Consider the following 19,457-nt stretch of genomic DNA (forward strand, 5'->3'; position numbering starts at 1 on the left):
GCTTCTGGGAACTTAGGTTTCAGGATGATTCCAAACATTATCTGACGGTAACAAACTGAGCATAAATTTTTTGCTCAAAAAATATAGTTTATGCTGAAACTGCTTTCCTTCTAGGAGTCTGGAATTTTGGTATGTGCAGGGCAGAAGGTACCTATGTGACCAGCCTCCAATAAATACCTTGGGCAGTGAGTCTCTAATAAACTTCTCCGGTAGATGACTTTTCACCTCTGCTGTCACCCTTATAGCTGGGGGAATTAAGCACATCCTGTGTGACTCCACTGGGAGACAAACACCTTTGGAAGCTTACACTTTGCTTCCCCATACTTCTCCCCATACACCTTTTCCCTTTGCTCAGTTTGCTTTGTATCCTTCTGCAGTTATAAATCAATGATGCAAGTACAATTATATTGCCGTCTTGTGAGTCCTACGAGCAAAATACAGAAATCCTGGGGAAACAGATGCCATAAAATTTCTTTAATCAAATACGTTCTTTTGTTATTTATTTTGTTATTTTCTTCTAAGGCATAACATTTGAAATAGTGAGCATCAGACTGAATATTTAGTTAAGATAGACAAATACAATGTATACATTTTGCCGTCAGATAATCTTATTAGGCAGGACATGACAACTACCTAATTATGAACCCCAGAAAAACAGTTTGGGTTTTCTCCTGGATTACACCTTAATTTTAAAATTCTTTAGATTATTTACAATAGACTATAACCTCTTAGGCATTTGAAAATCCTAACCAAGTTACTGATAATTTTCATTTCACTTTCTTAGAAACTGGTTTTCCTTCAGAAAAAGATAATCGAGCCCAATCATTTCAATTTCAAGATATATTAGTTTAAGGATACTTTATTTGTTTAGTCTTGAAAAACATAAATATATTAATCCCATATTCATTCCATAGCATATCTTAAAATCAAAATCTACTTCAGTGAAAATCTGATCTCTTTAAATGGGTCTCAATACTTCTTACTAGCATTTCTAATAGTAGAGAACTTACATTTTTTTGCAGTGTGGGCATTTTGCCAGAGTGTTGAACCTCAATTCCATCCACTGTAAAATAAATAGAAAGGATTGAAAAGAAAAACAACTGAAAAATATCCAATCTGATAAAATGTTTCTTTTAGTTTAAATGCCACCAAGTATTATAGCAAAAGTAATTACCATTTCATGGTTACATGAGCTTTTCCCCACCAACTCTTTTCCCCCTCTTAAAAAGTTTGAGATAACCCTCTGAAACAGTTCCCATGACTTTTCCAGGGTTCTGATGCAATCTACGGTTGCTTTACAACAAAAGCTGAATGTAATGACGTAATCAGGGTCATTTCTTTCACCTTTATGTCAGTTCACTAGCAGAGAACAAAAACATATTTCATATACTTACGTGTACCTTCAAAGTTATATTTCCTTTTAATCTTAAGATTCCTATTTTTAAAAGCATGAATATTTATATTTATTACTAATGTGCAACTATTCATTTTGCAAAACCATAAACTAAACTAAACAAATTAGATAGGTAGAACTAAAGTCTAGGAACATTGCTTCCTGTTCTGCCTTTTGGTTCAACTTTCTCTTTTAATTTTTTTGTCCTTAAATATAGGTTATAGAATGGGCTACCTTGGTTTAGGAAAGTTATTCAGTTATTTTTTATTTATTTATTTATTTTTAATTAATTAAAAAAAATTAACACAACATTTAGAAATCATTCCATTCTACATATGCAATCTGTAACTCTTAATATCATCACATAGATGTATGATCATCATTTCTTAGTACATTTGCATCGATTTAGGAAAATATTCATATATTTAAAATAGCTTACCAGGTTCAAGTCTTTGAAAGAAAGTACAATAAAAACTTAAAGTAGATTTTTACCTCATATAACATTTTTAAAATATCTTTCTCACCTTCCATCTTACTTACTTTCCTATATACCATAATGTAAAGGATACATTTTCTTTATAGGTTGTGGAAAAATTCTTTCAATACCTTAGCAATTTTATCATCAAATCACCTTTTTCTTTATTAAAATTATTTTTTGCTTAGGATTCCAGGTCACTCATTTCTCTTTTTTCAGGATTCTCAAATTCTTTGGTGGGGTTTCAATAAGTTATGCATATTCAATAGATTTTCACACAACAGAAGATAATTTTTAGAAAGTATTGGATGCATGCTTTTGAATTTTTTATCACTAGCCTTTAGAAAAAGAACAAAAAAAATCAGCATTTTCCTGGACTCTTTTTTCAAATCTCATGGAAGTTTAGTTAACCCCATTAATGATCTCTCTCAGTCACAGTAGGAATGTAAAGTTCTGAAACAAACTAGAAATAAAAAAGTTATATGAATACCCATTCTCTTTTCAAAATGGCTATTTTTCAACATCTGAAAAATCCAAACTAAGACCATGTTTTTCCAAGCAGCAGCAAATCTCTCTCGTTACTTATACTATGTAACAAAAATCAACTTATTTCAAAAGTTGCTATTAATAGTAAAAATTTAGAATTAATGAACTAAACAGAGATTTATATAGATTTATACTGAAATTTATACAGAATAGTAAAAAGTAAAGAACAGAAATCATATTGTGTTCTTTCTTATGCTTGTGTAATTGGTTTTATGATAGTTGCTGAACTTGTAATACTAATTCAAATTAACACTAGAGTTCTTTTTTTGTTTTTTTTTTTTTGGCATGGGCAGGCTCTGGGAATTGAACCCAGTCTCTGGCATGGCAGATGAGAATTCTGCCACTGAACCACTGTTGCACCACTCCCAGTTCAATTTTTATTTATAAATGATATTAAAGTTTTTCATAGTTAAAAGAAGCAGAATGATTTAAAGAAGGCAATTATGAAATCCTTGGGTCAAGAGTGATTCAAATTCTAAGCATGAAGGCTAATGAGTCAGCAGTCATTCTAGAATTTTACATGACTCACCTAAGAAGATTATTTAGTACGTTATTATCATCTTATAATGATCTTCCTTTAAGCACACTATTCATGGCAAATTCACTTAAGACTGATAAACTGATGAGAATTTACTGTGTAATTGGTTAATTATGCAGCCAGTCAACTGAACATATCTGGTTTAGTCTCCAAATACTCAATTAAATGCAGCAAATTAAGAACAGAAACCATATATTTTTGGAAATAATTTTATCATAATTTATTTGAATGAAAGCAAATATCTGTGCTGTTAAAGGAAGTTGATGTACTGCTGTTTTCATAGAAAATGCAGTCTCTGCATTCTTAAAATTTTATTGCTAGAAACTATTGCAGTCTCAATAGACAATCTTATCCAATTTCTATCAAATGGTTTAAGAGCAACTTCTTTAAACTTGATCACTTTTAGGATAGGACTTCTAATATGTAATTAACTTATTTCTAACCATTCTATGTAACAGATAACTTAGTTTCCCCAAGATATATTTTTCAACCTAATCTTAGAAGGTTCATAAGAAAGGTATACTGCTTAAAACTAGTAATTCTACCGTAACTTATGGAGTTTGGGTTTTTTTTTTTTAATATAATGGATACAATAGACAACTGGTAACTTATCTTGATGCCCATGTTAAAAAATATTGTCACTATATGCTATGGTACCATAATCATCCAAGTGAATATCTGATCCTGCCTAAAGTTACTACATTGATCCACTTGAGACCAAAATTTAACTGTCATCTATAATTCAGGCACATATTATGGACTGCATTAGGTTTTATTGGAGAATGCTAATCCTGCAGTCTGTTTGTTGATTGACAAAGCACCTGGATCTATTTTTCACGCTCCAGAGAGAACACTTGCCCCACAGAACATACTACTAAACTCTCTGCTATTCAAATAGTCTTAAACTTTGTTAAGGACTAGCTGAAGGCTATGTATTCCTGTATTATTCTAGAAAATTATTTTCCAAAAAAAAAAAAATGCCCCTTGAAACACTAACGTCATTCAGAAAAAGAATTTGAAGGTAAAAAATATTTGGCAATGCTACATAAAAACTTTCTCTTTGATATTCACAACAACGCATGTTTTTAAAAAGCTAAAGAATACTCCTGTAAAAAAAAAAAAGTCTGCTTTTATTTATTCTTTTATAGCCTAGCAATTCCTAATGACCATGGAACTCTTTACTAATGGAACACTTACTATTTTCCCATAAAATGAGTGTTTCATGGAAAACACCCTGGGGAACTCAAATCTAGCCATTCTAAATTTCTAAACTTGACAGCCAGACAGGCTGTCAAAATGTTTTGCGTTAATATTGTGAATTCCCAGCAAATTTAAGTCTTATAACTGATATATTAAACGATATTATAAACAGCTAATGCTGTTGAGAACATAGTCATTATCGTTCTTTTACCTTACTACATGGAAGAACTCTCTCAGGTCTTGAATTCCAATAAAGGCTTTTCCTAAGTGACTTTTTTTTTTACATATCATTAATCTCTTATAATAGATACGTTTCCCTCTTTTCATTGGCTGCTAGAAGGCTCAGTGCTAACACCTTGCCTAATTCTTATCAACTGTACAGGAATAAACAGCATGCAGTCTTAGGTTTTTATCTTATACATTACCTCACCTTATTTTTTTGCCCTGTTTTTCATTCTCCTTGATCTTACAATTTACTTCTAATCCTATTGAAATAAATGTATTTTTGTAACTTGCCTCAATTGCTTTTGGAACTTGAAAGCTAAGGCTGGAACAAGGTACAGAATAAATAAATGATTTATCCCAATAGATAACAATTTGGAGGTAGAGAACATACTACAAAGGAAATATTATTCAAGATCAGCATCCTAATAAGGATAAGGCTGAGTTCTCAAGCCAGAATTAAGAACTTTGCGGTCAGCATAATCTTCATAATACTGAGTATCCCTCATTAATCTGAAGCTCTCAAATATCTACCCTCTCCTAATAACAAAAACCAATGCTTTCCATGAATTTTTAAATAAGGTGCATATCTTTAAAACTATATATGAATCAAAAAAAACTCTTTAACACTAAAGAGTTCATTTTAAATCATAATTATTGTGCTCATCTAGTAATATGACTCACTTGCCTGCATTGATTATGTAAGAAGGCCAGTTTGGGTTTGCACATCATTAGTAATTTTCTTCTGGAGGGAAAAGTATCTACACGCACAAATTATTTTTAAAAATAATAAAGATGATGTTACATCATATCTATGTGAACTTTCAATTTAGATCACTCTCTAGAACTCATTAACAGGTGAATTATAGAGAAACCTTTGAAACAGGTGAATTTAATTAGATCATTTAATCTCTCATTCCATTATCTACCTTGTCACTAGTACAGTTCATTCTTTCTATCAAATTCTTTATGCTATTCCTGAATGATAAATGTCAGATATCTAGTCTCTCTGCCATGTCAGGCTTGCTCCTCTGCAGTCCAGTCTCTATATAGCAGCCATATGTACAGAATTAAGCCTAAAACTCTTCTATGGCTCTCCCTTATTCTTAGGATGGTGTCACTTTCTTTGGGAAAAAGAAGCCTAGACTTGGAAACTTCTACCTGTAGACTAAGAACACTCTGTTTTTCTACATTATACTATAAATGCATTTCATTATAATTGCTTGTTTTAGTTAGCCTCCTCCTCCTATTAGATTAGAGACACCATGAGGGCAGGGAAGGTGCCTTCCTCTTTACCAGTGTTTCTGCAGCACCTCGACCACTACCTGGTATATATTCAACATATATTGTTGAATAAATGAAATTGCAGCATTTGTAATGTGGCTATGAGGAATTTTCATGGCAAAGATTTGGAATATAAAACATATCTGGGCAAAATGTAGGGTAGTTGTGGAGAGGTGATATCTGAAGTAGGTTGAAAAAGAAATCTGTTTTGATTTTTTAAATGGTATTCATTTCAAGATATAATTTGTTCACATAAAAGAAAGAAGAGGATTATAAATATGTTTAATATATTTAATTTAGTCAATTCAGTACCTACAGAGTGTTTTGCCCTATACTATATTAATAGGTAGTGATTTTTTTAAAAAGAAAGTTGGAACCTAGCCTTAAGAAGCACATTCATTACCTCATGTACTCAATCACCAAATTACTCAATAAAAACATAAATCAAGGAAGGAGATTTACCTTGTCCTCCTAGATGTATTAGAAAAATCCTAGCACTTCTGGTTAAATGTAGTCAATTGGAAAATGCATGAATTTCTATTTTATCCTATAAACCTCACTAAAATCTAGTAAATGAAGTTAAAAATATATAACACTATAAGGACAAAGAGAAGCAGAGAGAAGGTGGCCTCAAATATTTGGACAATGGAATACTGATGGAGATTTGGTAACTGACTTAGTGAAAGAGATATACTGAAACTTAACAGCCTGCAGAGGGATATCCCAATTAAAAAGCAGGCTGATTCACATTGAAGAATGCCAGATTGGCTGAGATACTGAAACCACAAGGTACTTTTAAAGGTGTGAGTGAGGGATAGGGATTAAAACAAAGTATGGGTCGTAAACTCTCACTCCGTACCACACAACCAGAAAACAACCTCTCCCCAACACATGTAAGAAAAGAATTGTTTAGTCTGAAGAGCAACTGGATTTGAGAGCCTGTGCATTTAGGATCACCAAGAAGGCAAGAATGAAATGCCACTCTAAAACCAAAGGAATAGTGGGTGAGACCTTCAGTCCTATTATTTTTCTCATTTCCTAGAATGCTATCTCTCAAGTGTATCACTTAAAAGAGATTAGAAGAAAGATGGTGGAATAGGGAGTTGCAGAGCTCATCCCTCTTCCAAAAACATATAATGGACAGGCAGAAACAGTCTGAAACAACTGTTTGGGGGCTCCAAAGTATTGCACAGTGTCCAGGGAAAAGCAGAACAAAAAGACTGAGAAACCATGGTGAAAAGCTGTGAGTAACTCCTACTGCTGAGGCTCCTGGTGCCCATGTCTCATGCTCAAGACAAGCAGGTTCCAGTTAGCATGGTCACTGCCTTTTGGGCTCCTCTCAGTGAGGAGGGCTCTCCCCAAGAACAGAGGGAGACATAGCCCAGTACTGATGCAGGTATTGGCCGGGGAATTTGAACAGTGGATCTCACTGATTTAGTCCATTCAGGACAGGTGCTGGCTGTGCCATTGTTTCAACCTGCATGAGAGGCAGAGCTGCCAGACCACTAAAAATGCTCTATCTTCTTCAGGCTACCAGGAATAGGTTGCTGAGAGCGCCATCTGCTGGGCAGTTCAATAAACCTGAACTAATATTTTTTGTGTGTGTGTGTCTTTCCTGACCCTCTCCACAGGGAGAGGAGCTGGTCTGTATCCCCAGCAAGGGTCCCTGGCACTATTTTGGCTGAGAAATACCAACAAAATAAAGATCAAAGAAGACCCTTAATGCAAACCCAATCAACAACAAAATCCTAAATGAGAGAAAAATCAAACTTTAGAAAAATCTCAAGATAATCAAATGTCCAGATATCAGCAAAAAATTACAAGCCATACTAAGCAACAAGAAGCTATGGTCCAGAAAGGAACAAATTAAAAAGTCAGGAGATAATAGAATTTGGAACAACTGATCAAAGCTGTTCAAACAAATCTCCTGAACCAATTCAAAGAGATAAAAAGAAAATATGGCTGAAATGATAAAGATGCTGCGTGAACATAAGGAAGAATTTGAAAACATGCAAAGAAAAATAACAGAAGTAGCAGGAATGAAAGGAAAAATAGATGAGATTAAAAATACACTAGAAGTACATAACATAATTTGATAGGCAGAAGAAAGGAACAGTGACCTAGAAGATAAAACATTAGAAATAAAACAGACCAAAGAAAAGACAGAGGAAATAATGCAAAAAAAATTGAGCAGCATCTCAGGGAATTTAATGATAGCACAAAGCACCAAACATTCAAGTCATAGTTTGAAGAGAAGGGAGAAGGGCTAAAACGAAGAAGAGAACGGAAAGGGCTAAAAGAATATTTGAGGAAATAATGGTAAAAAAAACTTCCTAACTCTTATGAAACACAAAAATATATATATCCAAGAAGTGCAATGTACAACAAACAGGTAGAATCATAATAGACCTACTACAAGACACGTACTAATTGGAATGCCAAAGTTAAAGAGAGAATTCTAAAAGCAGCAAGTGAAAAGAAATCCATCACATATACTCAGTAAAACTACGTGCCAATTTCTCAACAGAAATCAGGAAGCGAGAAGGTAGTGAATGTTAGAATGATAGGTTTGATACCCAAACAAGGGACAAAAATAATAGAAGCCATGACCCACCAACTCCCTGGTGATATCGAAACAGACTGTTTGTCCATGTCCCAATCTGCACTCCCTCCCTCAGCCAATGGCTCAAGGTCTTCTGTAGAAACAGGCTTCCTCCCTCCCCTAGGCCATAGGCTCAAAGTCCTTTCTTGTTCGGCACCCACCAAACCTTTGCATCACTTATCACCCCACCAAGTCCCTCAAATATAAAAGATCCTCCATGATCCATCCCAATTGGCTAAAGTTTGACTTCAGACCCCCACCATGCTGGTGCCTGAGTAAATTCCCTCACCGGTGATCACTTTGTCTCTGAGCTTTCTTCACGCCTAACAGTGTATTGATATATTTAAGATACTGAAAGAGAAAAACTGCCATCAAGAATTCTATATTCAGCAAAACTGTCCTTCAAAAATGAAGGAGAGTTGGGCAGTGTGATGGTGGCTCAGCAGGCAGAGTTCTCACGTGCCATGCCGGAGACCCAGGTTCAATTTCTGGTACCTGTCCATGTAAAAAAAAAAAAAAGAGGGAGAGTTTAATATATTTCCAGAGAAACAAACATTGGACAGTTTGTGAATAAGAGACCTGCTCTATAAGAAATATTAAAGAGAAATGAGAGAGGGTACATAACTACTGACCCCACAGAAATCAAGGAGATAATGAGAGGATACTATGAGCAACTATATGCTAAAATACTAGATAACATAGACAAAATGGACAACTTCCTAGAAAAGAATGAACAATCAACATTGACTAAAGAAGAAATAGATCTCAACAAGCCAATTACAGGTAAAGAGATTGAATCAGTCCTCAAAAAACTTCCAAAAACCTAAATTCCTAGAACAGTTGTTTTCATATGTGAATTCTACCAAACATTCAAGAAAGAATTAGTACCAATCCTGCTCAAATTCTTCAAAAAAATTGAAGAGGAAGAAAGCTACTTAACTCATTCTATGAAGCCAATATCACCCTAAAATTCAAAGCCAGGAATAGATACTACAAGAAAAGGAAATTAGAGACCAACCTCTTTAATGAATATAGATGCAAAAATCCTCAATAAAATACTTGCAAATCAAATCCAGCAGCACATTAGAAGAATTATACACCATGACAAGGGGGATTTATTCCAGGTATGCAAGGCTGGTTCAGACAAGAAAATTGATTAATGTAATAAACCACATCAATAAATCAAAGCAGAAAAACAACATGATCATCTCAATTGATGCAGAAAAGGCATTTGACAGAATTCAACATCCTTTCTTGATAAAAACACTACAAAGGATAGGTATAGAAGGGAATTTCTTCAGCATAATAAAGAAAATGTATGAAAAACCCACAGCAAACATCATACTCAAAAGAGAAAGACTAAAAGTTTTCCCACTAAGATCAGGAACAAGACAAGGATGCCAGTTGCCAACATTGTTATTTAACATTGTGCTGGAAGTTCTAGCTAGAGCAATTAGACAGGAAAAAGAAATAAAAGGCATCCACATTGGAAAGGAAGAAATAATACTTTCACTGTTTGCAGATGATATGATACTATATGTAGAAAATCCCCAAAAATCTACAGTAAAGCTACTAGAGCTAACAAGTGAATACAGCAAAGTGATAGGGTACAAAATCAACATTGAAAAATCTGTAGTGTTTCTATATACTAGTAATGAGCAGTCTGAGGAAGAAATCAAGAAAAATATTCCATTTACAATAGCAGCCAAAAGAATAAAATATTTAGGAATAAATGTAATCAAGGTCATAAAAGATCTAAACACAGAAACCTACAAGAAATTTGTAAAAGAAGTCAAAGAAGACCTAAATAAATGGAAGGGTGTTTCCAGATGTTCATGGATTGGAAGACTACATATAGTTAAGATGTCAATTCTATCCAAACTGATATCTAGATTCAATGCTATACCAATTAAAATCCCAACAACTTACCTTGCAGAAATTAGAAAAAACAAGAACCAAATTTATTTGGAATGGCAGGGTGACCTGAATAGCTAAAAAATATCTTGAAAAAGAGGAATAAAGTGGAGGTCTCACACTAACTGACTTTAAAGCATATTACAAAGCTACAGTGGTCAAAACAGCATGGTACTGGAATAAAGACAGACATACTGACCAATGGAACAGATAATTGATCTTTGATGAGGTAGTTAAGCCAACTTTGCTGGGACAGAGCAGCCCCTTCAATAAATTATGGTTGGAAAACTGGATGTTAATATCCAAAAGAATGAAAGAGGACCCCATCTCACACCTTCTACAAAAATTACCTCAAAATGGATCAAAGATCTAAACATTAGAGCTAAGACCATTAGAATAAAATGTAGGGGGATATCTTACAAATCTTGCGATAGGAGATGATTTCCTAGACCTTATACCCAAAGCATGAGCAATGAAAGAAGAGATAGATAAATAGGATTTCCTCAAAACTGAACACCATTGTGCATCAAAGGACTTTGTGAGAAAAGCAAAAAGGCAGCTATGGGAGACAATATTTGGAAACCACATATCAGATAAGGGTTTAATACCCAGAATATATAAAGAGATTCTATAACTCAACAACAAAAAGACAAACAACACAATAAAAAAATGAGTAAAAGACATTGACAGGCTGGACCATGCACTTCCCAAAAAACAAACAAACAAACAAAAAATTCAATATATGGTGCTGCAACAACAGGATACATACATGTAAAAACAATGAAATGTGACCCTACAATATAGCATACAAAAAAAAAAAAGACATTGACAGATACTTTACCGAAGAAGAAAAATATATAGAGCTCAAAAACATGAAAAGATGCTCAACATCACTGAAACGCCAATCAAAACTACTATGAGATATCATCACACACCTACTAGAATGGCCATTATCAAAAAAGCAGAAAATAACAAGTATTGGAGAGGATGTGGAGAAAGAGGCACACTTATTCAACTGTTTGTGGGAATACAGAATGATGCAACCACTCTGGAAGGCAGTTTGTCAGTTCCTCAGGAAGCTAAGTATAGAATTGCCATATGATCCAGCAATCCCATTACTAGGTATATATTCAGAGGACCTGAAGGCAAGGGGAACACAAAAGGACATTTTCACACTGATGTTTATAGCAGCATTATTCTCAATTGTCAAGAGATGGAAACAACCAAAATGTCCATCAATGAATGAGTAGATACAAACTGTGGTATAAACATACACTGGAATATTACACAGTGGTAAGACAGAATTAAAGTTATGAAGCATGCAACAATTTGGATGAACACTGAGGACATGATGTTGAGTGAAATTAGAATGAAAAAGACAACTACTGTATGGCCTCACTAATATGAACTAACATTAATGAGCAAAATTTGATAAATTTGAGAACACATGTTTTCAGGAGATAGAAAAAAGATAGAGATCAGGCATTTGATGCTGAAGGAGTATAGAATGTTCAACAGGATTGATTATGTAGAGCAGAAATAGGTAGCATAATACTAACTCTGACGGTAGCCCATTATTGCAAGTACATGAACAACGGGTAGTATGAGTATCGTTGAAAGAGGAAGGATAGGGGCCTGTATGAGACCAGAAGGAAAGATGGAAGAAAAAGACTGGGATTGTATAATTTAGCAAAACCTAGAGTGGTCATGATAGTGATTAAATGGACAAATATTAGAATGCTTTTACATGAGGGAGAATAAATGACTGTCAACATTGCAAGGTGCTGAAAATGGATGGTGTATGGAAAAAATACAATCGATGCAGACTAGAGTCTATAGATAACAGTAACATTGTATGATGCTTCCACTAAATGTTACAAAGGCAAAATACCAAAGCTAAATGTCAAAAAGTGGGGGATATAAGGAAAAGATATGGGTTACTTGGTGTTGGTGTTGTGGTTTCATTTTTATTTCATTATTATTATTATTTTAAATTTTTTATACTTTTTTTCTTCCTCTTCCCCCTTCTTTGTGAAAAATATGGAAATGTTCTCATATAAGTTGTGGTGGTGAAATTATAACTATGTGATTATACAAACAAACCATTGATTGTTTACTTAGGATGGATTAAATGGTGTGTGAATAAAACTGTTTAAAAATAAACAGAAAGAGACAAGAGAAGAACATAAATCTGCAAAATAACCTTAAGACATTAAAATGCCCTGTCCACAACAGAAGATTTATAAAGCATGTGAAGGACCAGGCAGATATGGCTCAGCCAAACGACCGTACTAAATCACCCGAAAGGACACAGATTTTGAAATGGTTGATTAAGCTTGTTCAGAACGAGGTAAAAGACATCAAGAAGACATTGGGGGAGCATAAAGAAGAGACAGATATTGCTCAACCAAATGACCAAATTAAATCATGCTAGAGGACTCAGAATTTGGAACAACGAATTAAGAGGTTGTTCATAATGATATAAAACATATTGAGAGACACTAGAGGAGCATAAAGAAGAATCTGAAAAGAATAAACACAAAAATATTAGACATCAACAGAAATTAAAGATACTGTAGTTAGTATGATGAATACACAACTAGGTGATGATATTGTGAGCCACTGATTGCCCACTATGTATGGATGTGTGTGGGTGGAGATTTCTCAATAAAAATTTTTTTTAAATTTTAGAGATTCATGACAGTAGATTTCAAGAGACGGAAGAAAGAATAAGTAAATTAGAAGACATGACAAATGAACTTAGATGTTGTGCTGGTTTGAAAGGAAGTATGCCCCCTAGAAAAGCCATGTTTTAATCAAAATCCCATTTCATTAAGGTAGAATAATCCCTATTCAATACTGTATGTTTGAAACTGTAATCAGATCATCTCCCTGGATGATGTGATTTAGTCAAGAGTGGTTGTTAAATTGGATTAGATGATGACATGTCTCCGCCCACTTGGGTGGGTCTTGATTGGTTTATTGGAGTCCTTTAAAAGAGGAAACATTTTGGGGAAAGAGATTCGGAGAGAGCAGAAAGTGCTGTGGCACCACGAGATAGAGAGTCCACGAGCCAGTGACCTTTGGAGATGAGGAGGAAGAAAGCCTCCAGGGGAGCTTTATGGAGCCGGAAGCCAGGAGAGAAAGCTAACAGATGATACCATGTTCACCATGTGCCCTTCCAGCTGAGAAACAAGCCCTGACTGTGTTCACCATGTGTCTTCTCACTTGAGAGAGAAACCCTGAACTTCATTGGCCTTCTTGAACCAAGGTATCTTTCCCTGGATGCCTTTGATTGGACATTTCTATAGACTTGTTGTAATTGGGACATTTTCTTGGCCTTAGAACTGTAAACTAGCAACTTATTAAAATCCCCCTTTTAGATACAGACTGTGCAACAGGACTGGATACAAAAACTCAGAAATGGACAGCACAATACTACCTAACTGTAATGTAATTATGTTAAAACACTGAATGAAGCTGCATGTGAGAATGATAGAGGGAGGAGGGCTGGGGACATAAATGGAATCAGAAAGAAAGATAGATGTTAAAGATCGAGATGGTATAATCTAGGAATGCCTAGAGTGTATAATAATAGTGAAATGTACAATGTACAAACTTTAAAAATGTTTTTGCATGAGGAAGAACAAAGGATTGTCATTATTGCAGGATGCTGAAAATAGATGATAACTAATACTTCAAAATGTCACATTATGTGTAAGACTAAAGCAAAAAATGTTTATTTCTTACAAAATTTAGATTTTGACTAGAGCATTTCCTAATATAACTCATGGAGATAGTTTGATTGAATGTCATAAGTACTTGGAATCTCAGGTAGCACATGAGACTTTGTTGGTTTGTCCAGAGTGATCACCCGATGAATCCCAGAATGATTTGATCAGTGACTGGAAAAGTATTTGCAAGTCCCCTTCGGGGAATGGTGAGAGTGGGGAGAAATTCAACTTCCCCAAGTTGAATTCTTGATATTCTCACAAGCAGTGTGGACAACCAAAGCTATAGACTGAGTCCCCAGTCTTGGGATGTGTTCACATGAAACTTAACCCCACAAAAGATAGGTCAAGTCTACTTAAAACTTAGGCCTAAGAGTCACCCCCAAGAGAGCCTCTTTTGTTGCTCAGACGTGGCCTCTCTCTCCAGCCAATATGATGAGCACTCTCACCACCCTCCCCCTCTCTGTGTGGGACATGACTCCCAGGGGTGTGGACCTTCCTGGCAATGTGGGACAAAGATCCTGGAATGAGCTGAGGCTCAGCATCAAAGGACTGAGAAAAACCCTAGAATGAGCTGAGAATTAACATCAAGAGACTGAGAGAACCTTCTCGACCAAATGGGGGAAGAGTAAAATGAGGCAAAGTGTCAATGGCTGAGAGATGCCAAACAGAGTCGAGAGGTTATCCTGGAGGTTATTCTTACACATTAAGTAGATATCACCTTGTTGTTCAAGATGTAGTGGAGAGGCTGGAGGGAATTGCCTGAAAATGTAGTGCTGTGTTCCAGTAGCCATGTTTCTTGATGATGATTGAACAATGATATAGCTTTCACAATGAGACTTTGTGAATGTGAAAACCTTATGTCTGATGCTCCTTTTAGCTACTATATCAATGGAAGAGTAGAACATATGGAATAAAAATAAATAATAGGGGGAACAAATGTTAAAATAAATTCAGTTTGAAATAGTGGTAAATAAAAGCGAGGGGTAAGGGGTATGGTACGTATAGTTTTTTTTTTCTCTATTATCATTTTATTTCTTTTTCCATTATCTTTTTATTTCTTTTTCTAAATCGATGCAAATGTACTAAGAAATGATGAATATGCAACTATGTGATGATATTAAGAATTACTGATTATATATGTAGAATGGAATGATTTCTAAATGTTTTGTTTGTTAATTTTTTTAATTAATAAAAAAAAAATCCCCCTTTTAAAAGTCATTCCATTTCTGGTATATTGCATTCTGGCAGCTATCAAACTAGAAAAGATGTTCAAAAAAACAAATGGCAAGAAAGATGGAAAAAATGCAACTTGATCTCAGGGAAATGATAGACAATATGAAAAATACAAATATAAGGGGGAGATATAAGAGTAAAGGGATGGAAAGGCTAGTTGAAGATACAATGGGGAAAAACTTCCCAACCCTTATAAAAGACATAAATATTCAAACCATACAAGCTCAATGAATCCTAGGTTGAGTAAATCCAAATAGGCTTACTCCAAGACATACACTTACCAGGATGCTAAATCTTGAAGAGAAGCAAAAAGTCATGAAAGCAGCAAGAGAAAAAAGATTTATTACATATAAGGGAAACTATAAGACTGAGCTCAGACTATTCAACAGGTACCATGTAGGCGAGAAGGCAGTGCAATGATTAAGATTCTGAATGAGAAAAACTTCCAGTCAAAAATTCTTTATCCTGCCAAGTTGTCCTGTAAAATTGAGGGAGAGATTAAAATTCTTAGAGATAAAGATTGGTTGAGAGAATTTATCAACGAAAGACCTGCCCTACAAGAAATATTAAAGTTTTTGAAATCAAAAACTTAAAAATGTTCAGTAACATAGCTCATTACTATAGCAATGTTGATGTTTTTAATAACTTTCTACTTGATATTTTGAAAATGCACATAGTTTTCACAGCTAATCAAATGATATTTAAGTTAGCATTTAATATTTAGAATATAGGAAACATTTAATATCTGTATTTGTAGATTGTTTTCTTGTTTGCCTTAATTTTAAATTGGTTTATGAAACTTACTGTACAATCGCAGGTTTTACAATGAGTATTTGGATACTTTATTAAAAAAAATGCTTATAGATAAACTAACTAAGATATCCATTAGAACCACCGAAAAAGACAAACAAAAATCACTGGGGAAGGCTTATTGTAAGGTCTCCTAGATTGTAAGCTCTTATCACAGTGACATCTATTCCTCAGTAGTAATGTTTATTTCTAAATTCTGTGACTCTGAGCTCTTTGTGTATAACCTGTAGGCCCCTAGAACTTTGGGTATCAGTGTGACACCTGAAACTCAGAGCTAGAGTTCTGCAGCTGTGAAAGTCAGCATTACCCCATACAGCCGTGTTTAAAACCCTGAAAAGAGATCAGATTTCAATTAGACATATGAATATTTGGAAACGGAATAGAGGTGATAATAGCACACTATTATGAGTATAATTAACAGCACTGAATTGTGTTTCAGATTGTGTATCTGAAAGGGTAAGTTTAGCATTGTGTATGCCATTAGAATGAAAACTAGAGGATGAAACATGGGACTGTATAACGTAGTGAACCCTGTTGCAGGCGATGTAGGCAGTTAATAGTGGAAACACAAAAATGTTCTTCTATGAACTAGAAAAACATTATAAGGTATTAATAGCAGGGTGGTATATATTTTCCCATATATGGGAACTCTGGACTATAGTTAACAGTAATATTATAATATTCTCTCATCAATTGTAACAAAGGTACCAGACCAATGCTAAATGTCAGTAGTAAGGAATATGAAGGGTATGGGGTTTTTCTTTTTGGAGCAATGAAATGCTCAAAATTGACTGTGGTGAGAAAAGTGCAACTCTGTGTTTACACTGAGAGCCACTGACTGTACACACTGGATGGATTGTACGTTGTGTGAATCAAACTGCTTTGAATAAAAGAGAGAGAGTAGAGGATTCTTCTCCAGAAACTGGTTCTAAAAAAAAGACTCCCAGGGATGAGTCTGGCCCTGACACCATCAGATCAACAATTCCATCCTGACCAAAAGGGGGGAAAGAAGTGTAACTTTATTTTTTAAGAGATTTCAAATAGAATCGAGAGGCTACTTTGGAAGTCACTCTTACGCATGCTTCAGCTTCAGCTACCAATCATAACTTTGCCAAACTCCAACCAAAACCATTCCAGTCAATCCTAAAGAATACTAGGGTAATATATAAGATTCTACAAAGGTTCCATGCACTAGGGTGATTTTCCAGAAACCTACAACCTCCAGATGGGTCCCTAGACCAATTAAGTCCTAAAACCTAGAGGGCTCAGCCTTTCCAGAACATCAGCTAGTTCCATCTCCCTACCCTGTATTATTTGCAGCCCTTTCCAACATGAAAAAGTTAGAGTGGATATAGCCCAAATACCCCTAAAGAGTGAGATAAAAAGAGCAATGGTGATGGTGGAGTTATACAGAGAAGGTAGGGTTTAACAAACGAATATGATTGTTGAGCCATGAAATTGATATTTCTTTTAGTCTCCAGTGTCTTATAGCAGTTAAGTAAAACTTAAAATTGTGGAATTATAACCCATACTGAACTCTAAAATCTATTCTACAACTCATTGTTGTGCTGTGCTTTGAAATTTATTGCTTTTTTTGTAAATATGTTTTCACAAAAAAGAAGAAAAAGTCAATTATGATGATAAAAAAAAGATTTATTTCTTCTAGCCTCCTATATTCTGGAGCAGCTAGAAGGAAAAATCTGGGAGGATGGTATAGTAGCCTATGACAAACTCTGGGATCTGCCCTGTATGTATTTGTGGAAGAGTTCTCTGAAAATTATTACTTTTTTCGGTCTTTGCTTTGTATATATGCTAAATTACACTATAAAAAAAGTTTAAAAATATATTTTTCAGAAATAAAAAGGCTCAAATTTATTTTCCCTGCATCTTTTCTCAGAAATCTAAGAGAAAAATGGCTCCATTAAAATGAGAGATTAAACCAAGACCCATAAGGACAGAAAGGGATTGAACACAGGAAAGAGGTAAATGTAATTCCTAAGATGATGTTGAAGAAAAATCCCAGGATGACAGTAATGTATCAGGAAAACTTAATAAGAATAATGTTTGACTATACTGACATGGATTTTTACAGTTCTGTAAAAGAGTATGGGAAGAATTAATGATTTCTACATAGAAATTTAAACATATCCCAAAGAGGGAAGAACAACTATTAATATATCCAGTAAAAACTTCAAAGTTACAGAGCAGAGACCAAAACACTACTGACCCCAGGAGAAGGCAGGGTCTTGCCAACATATCTTGATTTGGACTTCTGATCTTTGAAATGGCTCTTTGAAATATAAACCTTGGGTGAAACTTTGGGCTACACAGCAATTTTAGAAACAGAGGCAATGAAGTATAGTGAGGGAAACATAGATCAGAGTTTCTATGTTCTGCCCTGCTTGTGGAACTCTGAGACAGTTGTACAGTTCTTTGAGCTTTAGTTCCCTCACCTATAAAACCAATTCTACTTCTGGGAAGATGGTGGAATAGGAGAGGCAGAGCTAACTTCCCCACCATGGAATAACTAAAGAAAAGGCATAAAACAGCCGGGACAGCAGTTTCCTGGGTACAAGCAGACAAAGAGGGACTTCTGTATTATATAGGGAGGACCTGGATGAAAAAAGTGGAGAAATTATGGCTGAAAGGATGGAGTAAGCTTATTAAATCATGACCACCTCTGGGGATGGTTGTGATGTGCCAGCTGGAGCAGGTATGGGAGAAGCCGTGCACTCCCACATTCCCATCTCTGCAAACACCTAGGGAGTCGTCTCTCAGTCCCACAGCTGAGGGTTTTTGTGTGGGAACTTGGGAACCAACAGACTTGTTTTAGCTACAGAGACCTTGCCGTGGTGCACGGTGCCTACTGCCCAATCCCAAGGCAGGCCACTGTGAGTGCCTAGTTTGGGGAAAGACTACGGGGCCCTTTTCTCAGGAGGAGAGGAACACAGAGCAGAGAAGAGCCAGTCTGACAATTAGCAGATGCAAGAGAAACTCTATGTTCTGCTGCCTCTATTCTTTCACCACAGAAGGCTGTGGCACTCATGGTGTACACAGCAGAGTAGTGGGAACAAGGGAAAGAGCTACATGGAAGTACAAAGCGCTTCTCCCACACCAAAGAGGCCCATGGGTGTATACAGGCAGGAATCTTGCAGGCTGACTAATAGCAGGGCACTTCCAAGCAGGCTGAGAGCTGGGAAACACGAAACTCTCAGCCCAAGGTTATCACACTCAGAAGCCTGGGAATCATGCCCTCAAGCAGAGTCTCCACTGAGGTGCACAGTGCCCACCACCCACTCCCATGACTGGCGGTCTCCAGCACACACAGAAACCTGCTGCATTGGCTGGATTTTCAGCTGGTTTGGAACCCACCCAGTGTAATGCTGCAGTTAGGGAAAAGCAGGCTTGAGAGGAAGAGATGGCCCAAGAGCCCCATCTTCTGGGAAGACAGGAAAAATGCACTCTGGCAAAGTATTCTGCCAGATCTTCTACAGATGTCCATATAG

General features: G+C 35.6%; 1 protein-coding gene across 2 annotated transcripts in view; it reads right to left on the minus strand.

The window, feature by feature from the left end:
- PIP4P2 (phosphatidylinositol-4,5-bisphosphate 4-phosphatase 2) overlaps positions 1-19,457 on the minus strand; it is an 84,169-nt gene that overhangs the window by 26,266 nt on the left and 38,446 nt on the right. For both annotated transcript variants that reach the window (XM_077167174.1, XM_077167172.1), the window contains exon 5: positions 1,011-1,063. In XM_077167174.1, the coding sequence (XP_077023289.1) occupies positions 1,011-1,063 (53 nt within the window). The remainder of the gene's footprint in view (positions 1-1,010; positions 1,064-19,457) is intronic.

This window comes from Tamandua tetradactyla, chromosome 6, assembly GCF_023851605.1.
Source record: "Tamandua tetradactyla isolate mTamTet1 chromosome 6, mTamTet1.pri, whole genome shotgun sequence".
Lineage (NCBI taxonomy): Eukaryota > Metazoa > Chordata > Mammalia > Pilosa > Myrmecophagidae > Tamandua > Tamandua tetradactyla.